The sequence below is a fragment of the Podarcis muralis genome, chromosome 7, assembly GCF_964188315.1.
Source record: "Podarcis muralis chromosome 7, rPodMur119.hap1.1, whole genome shotgun sequence".
Taxonomy (NCBI): Eukaryota; Metazoa; Chordata; class Lepidosauria; order Squamata; family Lacertidae; genus Podarcis; species Podarcis muralis.
In genome coordinates this window covers 72,610,120-72,624,665 of record NC_135661.1, presented here as the reverse complement: position 1 = coordinate 72,624,665, position 14,546 = coordinate 72,610,120, and the positions used below count along the sequence as shown (strand labels likewise).

General features: G+C 46.2%; 1 protein-coding gene across 1 annotated transcript; it reads left to right on the top strand.

The window, feature by feature from the left end:
* Positions 1 to 2,212: 2,212 nt before the first annotated feature.
* UPK1A (uroplakin 1A) lies at positions 2,213 to 14,546 on the top strand. Its single transcript, XM_028742671.2, has 8 exons — positions 2,213 to 2,319; positions 8,383 to 8,484; positions 9,120 to 9,320; positions 9,761 to 9,835; positions 11,340 to 11,447; positions 12,825 to 13,004; positions 13,204 to 13,287; positions 14,169 to 14,546. Exons 2-8 carry the CDS (start codon positions 8,422 to 8,424, stop codon positions 14,211 to 14,213), a joined length of 756 nt encoding a protein of 251 aa, XP_028598504.1. The 5' UTR covers positions 2,213 to 2,319; positions 8,383 to 8,421; the 3' UTR covers positions 14,214 to 14,546.

Below are 14,546 nucleotides of genomic sequence, written 5' to 3'. Positions count from 1 at the left end.
AATTGAAAGTGACGTTCAGTGATTGGATAGTTACAGAAAGTTGTTACTGTTGCGTGGTAGTGGAGCTCTATATAAGCAGGCTGACTGAACCCTTCAGTTCAGTTCTGTTCTGGCCTGTGCATAAACAAGAGTTGTCTGAAGAATCGCTGTGTCGTCTGATATGTTCACCCACAACTTAACAGAAAGCTACATCAGAAACAAGGGGGTAATAAAGAGCTACATTGGGATCTGCTGCCCCTGTGGAACTTACCACCTGAGGCGGTTGCTTCACACTGCCTCTACACAGACCTGTTCTCCTTAGTCTCAAGTATTGCCCCTTGTAGGACTCAGCAGGGTGAAGGATGGGGGCTAAACAAGAGTAAGTTCGCTCTGCCTGTCATTGGCTCTAGTGCCACCTACTGTTGACCTCCCTGCCTTCCTCCCTACGAGTTCCAATGGGCACCAGCCAGCACTGCCTAAACGAACTGGCTGCCTCAGTGGAGGATTTCAACAGCGCTGCCAGCTGCCACTCCAGTTGGCACCTCTGGTAGCAAATTATCTTGGGCTGGCCCTAGCAGACCACACTAGCTTTTTCTCTTCAGCCCCATTGTCAAAAACAGTGAGGCAAAATCACAGGCCCTAGACTAAGCATTTTAAAGGGGATTTTAAAATATAAATTTGAATGGGAAATTAGTGTACTGTACTGTACTAATGCCATATTATGACACTCATAGGCCCCAGCCCATGGCTTTGTTGCTTGATAATCTGATCTGGTCAAAATGGCATCTGTTTCTTTTGTCAAGGTGAGGAGATAAGAAAATCCAGGGCTAAGTACAGATGCTTTTATCCATTCTTCTTCCATGCCACAAGGACCACTGTGTGAGAACCTCTGGACTAGTCTATTTATTACAGTATAAACTCATACCCTTCAGCATTTCTCCGATGAAAACAAGGACTTCCTATTCCCTAATCATGATAATAATAATTTTAATATTTATACCTCACACATCTGACTGGGTTGCCCCAGCCACTCTGGGAGGCTTCCAACATATATAAAAACATATATAAAAACATTAAACAATAAAAAACCTCTCTATACAGAACTGTCTTCAGATGTCTTCTAAAGGTTACTTATCTCCTTGGCTCAGGGGTCACATAACTCCATACCCCCCCCCCAAATTTCTCTGATGAAAATAGGGGCATCCTAAGGGAAGTGGGACATTCCAGAATCAAATCAGAAACTAGGATAGCTTCTGTAAATCCAGGACTGTCCCAGGATAATAAGGACACTTGGAGGGTCTGTAAACTATGCTATGGACATGAACAGACGTCATCACGTTCCTCCAGTATTATCCTCTGTTTGGCAGGTTATAAAGTTGGATGGTTTTGCATTTGACCAGACTCACTTATGTCTGCTGAAAATAAATGAGGTGGTTTTAGCACCACCCCAAGACAACTGAGACAACATCCCATTCTACTCAAAGCTCTTCAAATGTGTACAGAGTGCAGAGGTGGTGAACAACAGGGGCAAACAGCTGTAAAGGACAAGAGGCACCGTCAACAATCAATCTCTCTTCCCGGGGAACTCTGGGAATTATAGCTCTGTGAGGTGGAGGGGGGGGATAGGGGTCTTCTAACAAGTATTTTTAGGATTAGACCCATAATCTGCTGTTTCAAATCAATGCTCAGATTCAGCTGACAGCCATTAAAAATAAATGCGGTTTTCAAAACTGCTGATTGAGTTGCACTTATCCCTAAATTGGATTGTGGCTGCAAATAGGTATGTACATTTATTTATTGATAGAATTGCCTGCCCCGTTTTCCCATTAAAAAAGTAAAATGCTCAAGGCAGCTTGCAACGAACACACACACACAAGCATATCTTCCCTGCTTAAAAACTCAAGAGAAAAAATAAATAAAAGCCAGAGCTGTATCCAAATAATAAAAGAACATTATTACTAAAAGTGATCAACCTCAACCCCTTTAAAAAATGAACCACACAATTTCATTTCCACTCTGCTTGTCTGCCAGGGTGTCTTGCAAGCTTTCGAAAGCTCCTTGCAAGGGAAATTCCTGTCCCCATCAAATTACCCGGAGGATCCAACTATGTGATAGCTCTGGTCAGTCAGCCTTTTGCTGGGTGGGGCATCAACCAACCGAGTGGCAGAAATCTCTTTCCCCCCCCCCCAGTCCTTCCTGCCTCCAATCCAGAAAATCCAGTCCAGTTTTCTGACCCCCCTAATTCCCTACCCACTTTGCCTGGGCAAATATATAAAGGGCAGCCTTAAGATTGTTGCACCTTGCAGAACAGGATACATCTGGCTTGTCTGCAGCTAACAGGTGAGTGGAGGCTTTAAGCCGGGAGGTTTTGAGGATGGAAAGGGGCCCATTGCTGCCTTTCAAAACTGCAGTCCCAAACTGAAGAGCTGTGATTGTTTCCATGTATGTGTTATTGTTGTTTAGTCATTTAGTCGTGTCCGACTCTTTGTGACCCCATGGACTAGAGCACGCAAGGCACTCCTATCTTCCACTGCCTCCCGCAGCTTGGTCAAACTCATGCTGGTAGCTTCGAGAACACTGTCCAACCATCTCGTCCTCTGTCATCCCCTTCTCCTTGTGTGCTCAATCTTTCCCAACATCAGGGTCTTTTCCAGGGAGTCTTCTCTTCTCATGAGGTGGCCAAAGTATTGGAGCCTCAGCTCCAGGATCTGTCCTTCCAGTGAGCACTCAGGGCTGATTTCCTTCAGAATGGATAGGTTTGGTCTTCTTGCGGTCCATGGGACTCTCAAGACTCCAAGTATGTACCCTCCAACATTGGGGACATCCCAATGTTTATCCAATGCAAATAGGGACATCGTAAGGAGAAGTGGGACATTCCAGGATCAAATCTGAAACTCGGACGGCTTCTGTAAATCGGGGACTGTCCCTGGAAAATAGGGACACTTAGAGGGTATGTGTGTAGAGTTCTTATCAGTGGTGACTGTCTTCTGATAGCAATGTCCTTCCAGAGTGGTAGCCATTGCAGGGGAAAGCGTGGAGTCTTGTGGCACCTCAAGACTAAGTTTTTGTGAGCAAGATGCATCTGATCTCTTTAGCTGAGTTACCTCAAGTGGGGCCATTTCATTTGTGCGATGAAATGGATCCTTCCAGAAATGGTCAACAAGGCTTTATGGCAATCCAGCTAAGCTTCTCAGTCTCACACAAAGAAGGTGTGCGCATATATTTGCAAAATCTCTCCCTAGTCCTGTTTTTGTGCCTCAGATTCACCATCAGTTTCCATCCAGGTGACTGAGAGGAGTGTGGTTCTGTACAAACCATACATTTAAAGTATGTTGCTTTCCCCAAAGAATATTGGGAACAGTAGGCTGCCCCTCACAGAACTACAATTCCCAACACCCTTAACAAACTACCATTCCCAGGCTTCTTTGGGAGAAGCAATGTGCTTAAATGCATGGCTCATACGCAGCCGAAGTGTGAGGCTGGTGGCAAATTACTAGGTCTGTGGTACGGAGGGTTGAAGAAAAACAACAGAGGCTAAACTTCAGGATGGCAGTGGAGAATATTCAATTCTCATTCAATGAATTTATATACCAGGCTAAGATGTGCACGGAAATTGCATCTGTTAGTGAATATAACATTTAGAAATGCATTATATCTGGGGAGATTGCTTTGCAAAACTGCATGCAAAAATTGGTATATTAGAGGGGGAAATTGCCAATGAATTTTCATGAAGACTGTAAAAAATCAAATCACAAACTGATGTGGAGAAGTGAACTTAAGTTTGGAAAAATGAGAAGTGTGAATTTTGAAGGATGCCTGCAGTTCACATATTGGTTTGAAGAAGCATAAATGCACCTTTAAATGTTCTATATCTGGTTCAGTGCTTATCATGTTGATAGAATATATCCCAAAATTTCCATTGAAATGATGGTATATGGTGATGTAGCGTATTTTTGAGAAGCTGTCTGGAACATGAAACCAGTCAAGAGAACCTAGAGGCAATTACTGCCTGGGAGTAGACACCATAGAGCACAATTTGTTTTACTTCCGAGTAAACACACAGGAAGGGCGTATGTTTTTAAGACAGAAAATGGCCCGCAAAACCAGCTAAAATTCACAAACTGACTACAATGCACAAAGCGCCTCTGAAATGAAAATAGCCAATATTTACTAATTTCCAGGTGCTGAACATTAAAATGACAATAAAATGTGTCAATTGGTGCCTGTTTAGGAGATACAAAGATGGTAATGCCTTGAGTGCATAATTTCGTTTGGCAGCACTTAATATCTTTAGGTGCCAGGCAAAAACATTTCTCTTCAACCGGGCATTTGGCTGATTAACATTCTATGGCTTTTGAAACGTGCTTGTGGGAAAGAGTTGCTTGTTTGTTTTTGCTTTGTTATGTATTTTGTATTCTCATTTTGTATTTTTCCGTTGTGAACCACCCTGGGATCTTCGGATGAAGGGTAGTACACAATTTTAATAAATAACAGGAACAATAATAAAGGCAAACAGCCTCAAACTCTCTCTTAAGAAGGAGGGCAGTCTGGGTTTCAGATAATTGATTCCAGCTAATTAGGCAACTCTTTGACTAAATGCTTCTAGCCAGAACGCAAGTACCTCCAGAATTCTTAAATCCATTTGCAACCCAGTACTGATTTGGGGCTATTAGTTCTTGGTAGGGCCATAAGGCAAGGTGAACTGACCACCTTGGGCGGCATGGTCCACAGGGGCAGCAGATCTTGTCTCCAAGGAATGTATCGCTTGCTGCTGCTACAGCGAAGGTTTCAGCATGCTCCTTGGAGGATGGACCTGTCGCCTCCTTGGCAGCCCATGCCACCTCGACAGTGACCTCTTAGCAACTAGGAGGCACTGCTGATCTCCTCCCACCCCTAGGGAGAAGGTGGGGGGGCTGCCCTCTGGGGTCTCCTGGAGTCTGCACCCATCTGCACAATTCAAAGTGTTGGTGCTGACCTTTAAAGCCCTAAATGGCCTTGGCCCAGTATACCTGAAGGAGCGTCTCCACCCCCATCGTTCAGCCCAAACACTGAGGTCCAGCTCTGAGGGCCTTCTGGCAGTTCCCTCACTGTGAGAAGTGAGGTGACAGGGAACCAGGCAGAGGGCCTTCTCAGTAGTGGCGCCTGCCCTGTGGAATGCCCTCCCATCAGATTTCAAGGAAATAAACAACTATCTAACTTTTAGAAGACATCTGAAGGCAGCCCTGTTTAGGGATGTTTTTAATGTTTGATGTTTTATCGTGTTTTTAATATTTTGTTGGGAGCTGCCCAAAGTGGCTGGGGAAACCCAGCCGGATGGACAGGTATAAAGAATAAGAATAACTATTATTATTATTATTATTATTATTATTTTCTGGCATGTTCCTGAGCAGGCCTTGTCCCCTCCATGCAATGACCTTTGATTTCCTTTTCAACCATTGGGTCAGGTTGATTTGATTCCACCACCCCTTGTTCTTAGCATAGATCATTTTGTAGTTCACCTCAGGTGCCAAAATGTCTTGGGTCCTTGGTAATGCTTGGAAGTCGTTTGGCTTGGTTTGGTGGAGAACCTAACTGGTTCTCCTTCCCACCTTGAGTGCTTTGACTTGGCTGGAAGGTGCCCTTGAACTCTGATCTTGCTCGTCTGAATGGAGGACAGAGAGCTGAAGGTTGCCAGTTGTACAAAAGTAAAATTTGCATTGGTTGCTCCACCCACGCTTGTCTCTGGCCCTGCCCACTGCTGGCATATGGCCCTTGGAAGGTTGCCCAGAAGTGAACGTGGCCCTTGGGATAAAGAAGTTTCTCCACTCCTGGATTAGATGATATTTGGCCTCTGATCTTCATCCCCTCCCATTAAACAGAAGGATGTAGGAAGAACCCTACAAGATTGCACCCAGGTAAGGTGTCCTTGTGTTCTACTGTGCCAAGAACAGCCTTCCAACTGAAGAGCCATCAGAGGACAAACTTCTGTCCAAGGATAGCTCTCCAAGCCAAGTCCACAAGAAGGGAGATCAAGAGGGGTCTTGTAGTGGCTCATCAACAGTTAGCAACATCTGGCCATCTCCCTGGTGCCATGCAATACCAAAACTGGAAACTCTTGGAGAGGGAGGGTGTGGCAATGTGTGCTCTGCATAACAGGTTTGAGTCACAGAGCACTGGCCTGTTCACCTTCCTCTCCCTGCAAAACAACTCTGGAGGAGGCAATGTGGATCGCCAGGAATCCCTGCAATGCTGTCCTGAGGGTATAGCTAACTCCACCAGTTAGACCTGCCCTTTGTGGAGCCAGCTAGGCAAGAACTGGTGCCTGGGGACAGGCGCTCCCACACTGGAAAAAACATACACACACCAGACCCAGCCAGGAACTTCCTCTTCCCTTCAAATCTCTTAAAGACTTGGGTTGTTTGGCTCCATATATACCCTGACTTTATCCATAAATTTGGGGCAGTTTCTTTTCTTTTTCTAAAGACTGTCCCATCATACAAATCCTTGGTCTGTTAGGTCTTAAGATACACAAGTTTGCATTTTAAATTAATCTGAATTTCTGTTTGGCCACCAATTATTTTTTTCCTGGTTCTGAGATGGGTGCCATCACCTGGCATCCTTGCATACCCACCTCAGCTTCAGCACCCTTGCAGAAGGTCCAGGGCTGATGCCTGCATGAGTTCCCTTTTTAAAAAAAGGTTTCAGTATTCTAAGCAGTTCCAGGCAACTGAATTAAAATTTGTCCTAGTTTTTCACAATTGGTCACTCTCGAGCATTGCACACAGGCCTCTGGTACTATTTTAGAAACCTGATTTTCCCACATTCTAGAAAATGCAGGGTTAAATGGTTCTGAAATATCTCGGGAGACACCATGAGTCCAGGAGGCAGCACAGGACTGTTTGCAAAAGGTCTTTCAAACAGCCTGATATTGTTCTTTGAAGCTCTGATTTTCAGGGGTTTGAGGATCAATGCTGGGAGGGAGAAATAATTTTCAACTGAAACTACTGCTAAAAAATTTTCCCCACCACTATCTCCATTTCAACAGCTGTTTAAATGGAAGCTGCTTCCTCCTCCTGGAGCAATGTGCATTCCTTCACCACCAACTAATGGCCAATTGAGTGTGCTTTCCTCCAGTAAAGGAACCACCAGGAACTCCCTTTAAGCTCCTGATGGGTCCTTCGAAGCTTGCCCAAAATTGAAGCCTGTGCTGGAGGTTCCCCATCCCTGCTGAAGAGAACTGTGATTTGCTCCCTATCATGAAGCGCTTTTCCTGTGCAAGATGGGTCAGGAGTGGTAAGTTCACTCCTGAACACCAAATCTGATCCTCCAGACCAAGGTTTCCCAAACTCCAGCTGTACTACAACTCCCACCATCCCTATCTAGTAGGACCAGTGGTCAGGGATGGTGGGAATTGTAGTCCCCAAAGGGTTGGAGACCCAAGTTTGGGAAACCCTGCTCTAGACCTTTCTATCTGACCCTTGGGGCACCTCCCACTGGCCTTGCTCCAACTTCTCCTCAACTGTTTTTGCTGGTTAGGATGAGTTCTTGAATGCTTCTTTCTCACCTGGGTGGAAGATAAAGAGGAATGTGTGAGTGTGTGTAGAAACTGGCCTACTGTAAAAAGGTAAAGTTTACATTTATTGGTCTGCTTATTTTTGCCTCTGGCCCCACCCACCACTAGCATGTATGTGGCCCTTGGAAGATTCCCAGAAGGGATTATGGCCCTCAAGCTGTCAAAGGTACCCTCCCCTCCCTCCCACCTGAGACAGGTAGCAACTGTTCCTGTTTAGGTCAACTGAGTCTTGAGTTCCTTGATAAAAGGCCACTGAGTTGATTCATTGGAGTAAAAACATAGTGGTGTGTCTTCATTGCAAAGGAAGTTTGCCCTGAGCTCTTCTGACTCCCAGGAATGTTGTGGAGTACCCTAAAACCTACGTATTTGAGTCCATACCTATTGGCTCAGTTACCTGCCTCCAGACACACTTAAAATAGAAAACAGTTACTTCTCTTCTTATTGTATACAAACTGTTAAAACAGTGAAACATTAAAATCGATTTCTAAGAATGGAGTACAAAATAAAACTTGTAGTAAAACTCAACATTTCAGCCAAAAAGCTCACGTCAACCCAAGAAGTCAGAAATGCCATAATCATGGCCAAGGTTGAAAAGACTCTCATCCCAAATGCTGTGCGGTCTAACCTGGTAAAGATGGTCCTTAGATCAATCTTGCCATTCGACCTTCTCCATCTCTGCACGCTGTTGGGTATGGATGTTTTGGAAGGAGCACTGACCAAGCTGGCTTAAGCGTTTCTCCTCTATGCAAACTGAGACAGGAGTGGTGGAAGCGAGCCATAATCCCAAGTTGTTCCCACTGGCTTTTCAGAATCACCTTCTTATTTCTTTTGTGCTTTTCCATCTTCTGCAGAACCTCAGCACCTGTTGCAAGGAACCTTTCCTGGGAAACATGGAGGAGAAGAGCTCATCTTTTGTCGTGGGGCTGTTGGTGATGGGCAATGTGATCATCATGGTGAGAGTGCTGAAGCTACCATGTTTGTAGGTAGAAGGGGAGCCCCTGGGTTTTTTGGCTTAGAATCTGGTGTCTTAACCTGGAGCACCACAGCCCTGCTAGCAGAACTTGTGTCAAAGGGGAACTGGCATAGCTCAGTGGTGGAGCACCTCCTTTGCTGATCAGAGGTCCCCAGTTCATTCGTCTGCATCTCCAGTTAAAAGGTTGAAGGAACAGATAATGGGCAAGACGCCTGCGGGAGAGCTACTGCCAATCAAAGTGGAGAGCATTTGGGCTGTGGGCCATTCCATCTGAAGGTCCCCAGATGTTGCAACATCTGGGCACCCACAGTTGGCAAAAGCCCACAGCCCAAATGCTCTCTACTTTGGCCCTAAGCCTTGACCTTTGATCATGATGGCTGAAGGTGATAGGAGTTGGACAAGTCTGAGGATTCAAGGTTAGGGAAGTTTGGGCTCAATGGACAAATAGGGTTGTATCCAATGCCAGTCCTGCTCAGGGGAGACGCATTGAATTTAATGAAGCAGGCCCGTTATTTCATTGGGTCTACTCTGAGCCAAACCGTGCTGGCTACAGCTCCTATTTTGAACGTCCCACAAGGCAGCTTGCTATATCACAGCTTTCTCATATTTACGCAGCTTGCAGGACTGGCCCTTTACGCGGAGTCTGTCTGGGTAACAGCTGATCCCTACAAGGTGTACCCCATCATGGGAGTTACAGGCAAAGACGATGTCTACGCAGGTGCCTGGATCTCCATCTTCACTGGCTTTTGCTTCTTCTGCGTGTGCGTCTTTGGTATTATCAGCCTTGTGAATGGCAACCGCCTGATGGTGTTGCTGGTGAGTAAAGCAGGGAGGAGGAATGGACTTTACCGAATGCTCATCTTCCCTACTCCCCATCCCAACTGGAATCTCCTGCCATTCCTTAGCAGTGTTTGGGGAGACAAGCGATGGAGTCAGCTTTGACACGCTTCCCCTTCTGGCAAGATTGCTGGGGGTGACAATATGGAAAACTGAAGGCACCTTGAAAGAGAGAGCTGTGGTTCGTGATGTGTGTTCCACCTTTCCCTATGTAAATCTCAGAGAGAAGTGGGGCTGGCATCAGTATTTTCAAGCAGGGCTTTTGAAACAAACCCTCAAAACTTCAGTTTGGTCTCCCCAGAAGCCTCTTTGTCTCCAGCCTTCATGTTCTGCCTTGGGAAAGGAAGGTTGGCTTGCTAAGGCCCTAGTGGTCAGCAGTCTCCCTACCCGCTTACCTGGTTCTTTCTCCTTGTCTTCAGTATCTGGTGCTGATCCTGGTTGTCTACTTATTTGAGTGTGCTTCCTGCATCACGTCCTACACGCACCGTGACTATGTAAGTACAAGCAGACCAGGGAGAGTCGCCCAACTGTGCCTGCCGCTGGCCGGAACTTGGCTCTGTCCAGTTTGAGAGAAAGGGTGGGCCTGTGTCATAGTGGGCCTGTGTCCAGCCCACTAACCCCCAACATAATTTTCAGGTAGTGGCTGCATCACCACAGAGAGGTGACTGGGCTGAACACCAGCAAAGGCAGAGCAGCTTTAATTCTTATCACAGCACTGGGCCAAGCAGAGAAATGTTAGTCTCTCTGCTCTGTCCAGCACTATGATCAGGAGGAAAAATCACCCAGTCCCTGCTCATCAGATGATCAATATAATGATTGGGGAAGGGAGAATCAACAGTGTGTCTTCTGTGTGTGTGTTTGTAGTGAGCACCCAAGACACAACCACATGTGACTTTTGAGATTTCATTGAGAGACTTTTCCTTTGTTTTTGTTTTGTTTTCCTCCCTTCAAGCTCCAAGACTCTGTTTGTCCTCCTGGCCTTGTGCTCCTTCTTGGAAAAGCCCAGAGGAGCCACAGATACTGTCAGTAGTGCTGGTTTCATTCTGCAAACTGAATTGCACTTGTCACAGTTTTAAACTGAGAACCAGCCGCCCAGTTTTTGGCCTATGCCCTTTGTGCTTAAGTGCAAAGCCCCCATTCGGACGAACCATTGCCACATGGATGGCGCAGATGAGACTAATGCACTGGACTGGTCCTCTTGAAGAATCCTCTGAACCAGCCCACTGTCTCTTGTGAGTCTAGGCTTTGCCAAGGGGAGGGGCAGCTGCCCCCTAAATAAAGTAAATAAATAGAAATACTTAACTAACAGCTCAGATCTGCCTCCCCCCTTCAACGTAAATCCTGGCTACTCCCATGGTCCAGGTAGTTAGCGTTTCAAGTGCTGAAGCCTTTACAAAGAGGTTTTACAAGTAAAGCTAAATTAGTTGGAGTTACTTTTTATGTGTCCCAGTTAGGCTGCAACCATGGGAGCCAGGTGCGTATATTCTTGAAGAATATCAGAAGTAAGTGGGCTGTTACGTTTTTTAAAAAGTCTATTTGGCCTAATAAACTAAACACCTTAAGTGATCCCACTTCTCTCATTGTAGAGAACCAACAAAACCTAGGGTCGCATCCATACCACCCATTAAAGCACGTTTATAGCACTTTAGCAGTCATGGCTTCCTCAAAAGAATCCTAGGAAAATTTAGTTTACTCCTCACAGAGCTTAAATTCCTGGCATCCTGAACAAACTACAGTTCCCAGGATTCTCTGGGGGGAAGCCTATGATTTGTTTTTGCCTAATCCCATGATCCCCCACGATAGTTTTTTCCTAACCCCATGCTCATTTTATGGAACGAAGGCCTGTCATTTTTCTTCACTGCCAGAAACCATTGTGCCACGCATTTACACAATCCACGTTCTTTACAAGCAGAATGTTCAGAACATATGGGTCTTGTAAAGGACATGGGCGCTGGGGAATGTGGCTGACCAGCATTCTCTCTCCCTTCCCCACCCAAGGTGGTTTCGAATTCCAAGCTAATAACAAGACAGATGTTGGCCTTCTACTCAGCGGACACTGACCAAGGCCGGGAACTCACCCGCATGTGGGATCGTTTCATGATGGAGGTAACATGCCCCTTCCCAAACTACCAACTCTGGGCGGAGCAGAACTGCCAAGAGCTGGCCAGCTTGCAACTGAGAACGTAAGAGGAACCTGCAGGATCAAGCCAATGGCCGATCTAGTCCAACAGCCTGTTCTCATAGCAGCCAACCAGGTGGAAACTCAGTACCTGAGCACAAGCTGCCATTTCCAGCAACTGGTATTCAGAAGCGTTACTGCTTCTGGTCATGGGTTTTCTTGCCGAGTGGGGAAATCTCTGCTTTCCAGACAGTGGCTGGCTGAAGGGCAAAGTAGAAACTTGCATTGCTCTTCCTGCAGAAGAACCCACTCCTGTGCCATTCCTGGAGGCTAATAGATGATGATGATGATGATGATGATGATGATGATGATGATGATTGACAATAATTTGCTTATGCTGCATCAAGCAGCACAAGGGATGTTGCCTTGGCATGCTGAGGCTGGGGAATCACAGACTTGTAGCATTGGAAGGGACCATGAGGGTCATTGAGTCCAAACCCCTGCAATGCAGGAATATTTCACGCAATGTGAGGCTAGAACCCACGACCCAAGAGTCTCATGCTATCCCTCAAGGAGCCTGTCGCCCTCCTAGGCTACCACTTCCCTCATACTGGTTGAGGCTGATGTGAGTTGGACATCAACATCTGGAGGGCTGTAGGAAGCAATCGACTACCCTCCATACATTTTGGACTACAACTCCCATCATCCTTGACCATGGGGCCATGCAGCCAGGGGCTGATGGGAGTTGTATTCCAACAACCTGGAGGACACCAGATTGGAGAAGACTGACATTTGCTTTTCTTCTGAGCTGCAGCCCTTTCCAGATACTTCTAGGAAGCCTGAACAGAATAGCCCCTCCCCATATGAACCAACCCAGACCCTACAATCATCATGTGAGCCCCTTCTTCATGCGCCCCTTCCCAGAGAAGTCCAGAGGGTGGCAACATGAGAATGAGCAGTGGCTCGCCATTTCTGGAATGCTCTCTCCAGGGAGGCTCGCCTGACACCATCATTATATATCTTTAGGCACCAGGCGAAAACTTTCCTCTTTAACTAGGCCTTTGGCCTTTAACTGTCTGTGGCCTTTTCAGAAGTAGAAGGGATATTTTTAATGTAGTTCGTTAAAACCAAGAAGAAATCTATCTATGTGGAGGGGTTTTTTTTGTCTGTTTGGTTGGAAGTCGCTTTGAGTTGCCCTGGGCAAGATAAAGTAACTAACAGATTCAATAATAATAATTAAGTGACTAACAGATTCAATAATAATAGCCAGGGAAGGCATAGCAAACAAGCATGGGGACCTCTGCCCAAATAGTTACTGCAGTACAAGGTGTTAACACTAACTGGGATGCTTTTTCCACCTCCAGCAAAAGTGCTGTGGCGCCAATAATCCCATGGATTGGGTGAACTACACCTCGGTCTTCAGAAGCAGGTACCCTGAGGTGGTGGCCCCTTGGCCCTTCTACTGCTGCAAGCGTGATCGCAACTTTGTCATGCTCAACGAAGAGGGCTGCAGACTGGGTCACGTCGACTACATCCATACCAAGGTACTGTGGTCCTCAACACCCTCCCTGAAGTTGCCTCCCATTCCTGGGCATCTTCATGAGAAGTACAGAACTGTCTGCCCTGGAGCGAAGTCTCCCTCTCAAGGTCAAGACAGCCCTCCTTTTTGGCCCCCGGGAGCAATTGTGGCACTCTCAGCATCTCAGGGAAGATCTCACTGGCTCTCCTTCCTTCCTCCCTTAGGGCTGCTTTGAGCACATCAAGCACGCAGTACAGAGCTACGCCTGGGGAGTCTCTTGGTTCGGCTTTGCTATCCTCATGCTCACGGTGAGTCCTAACTTGAAGGGCTTGTTTGGGGAGGAGGTGGAAGGAATTTGCTGCCACCAGATGAGGGGATGGCCGCCAGCTTGGGTGGTTTCAAAAAGATGACTAGACCATGGAGGATGGGACTGCCAGTGTTCACAACTAGTCATAATATGCCTCTGATTGCCAGTTCTTGGGGGTTGCAAGCAGTGAGAGTGCTGATGTACTCATGTCTGGCTTGCAATCTTCGCAGTGGCATTTTGATTGGCCACTGTGAGAACACAATGCTAGACTAGAAGGGCCTTTGGCCTGATCCATCAAAGCGCTTATGTTCATGTAGAGAGTCAGTGGGCTCCTCTACACGACTTATTCACCACTCAACCTGTTTGCTTGCAGAAAGATCTCCTTCACATTATGCTGTAATGTGGAATGCTTAATAACTCCTAAACCTAATTGGATTTATTTTCATTAGGTTTCAATTCCTGCTATTTGAAAAAGAGAAGCACGTCCTTGTGTAATGACTTCCTTGTCTCTGGTTCACAGTCAGGATTAAAATATTGCATGCATGTTTGACAATTTATGTGTAAAAGAAATGATGTGATGGGTTACAGGATCCTATATTTAAGTATGTTGTGTACACAGCCCTGTGCAAGCCAGCTTGAACTCCTCAGAAGAAGACTTCAAACATGGGTGGACAACCTCTGACCCTCCAGATGTTGCTGAAATACAACCCGGTCATCCCCAGTTGGCATGGCCAATGGTCAGGGAAGAGAGTTGTAGTTCTGCAACTTCTGGAGGGCCAAAGGTGTGCCGAGTAAGCATGGTGCAAAAGAAATTTGTAATGACATGGTTAAGGGAGGGTGAGCTGCAGTCAGTTTTGTCATACGTTGTCCTCTCTTCCACAGTGCCCTGTTGTTCTCCTGGCTATATACCATTACACTACAATGTGAGGAAACCCAGCTGCTCGAGCTGAATTTGCCCTATGATGGGGAAGGGTGGAGCCCTCTTCCTACACCTCCAGGCAGGGCACGGCATCCTGATTCATCCTTGTGAGGAACCTCCGTGGGGTTTCCTTCTATAGTCACACTGCACCATAGCATGTTCTGTAAGGCTGACTTGCTCCCCACAAACTTGACTGTAGCTGGCTGGTGTCACTGCCGGACACCTTTAACTCTGCCATCCTGTCACTCAAGTGTCCTTTGGAGGAATCTTCCTAACCTTCTTTTGTGAAACTTTTTTTTTAATTAAAAAAAATGTACAATAAATATTTGAAATCCAGAAAA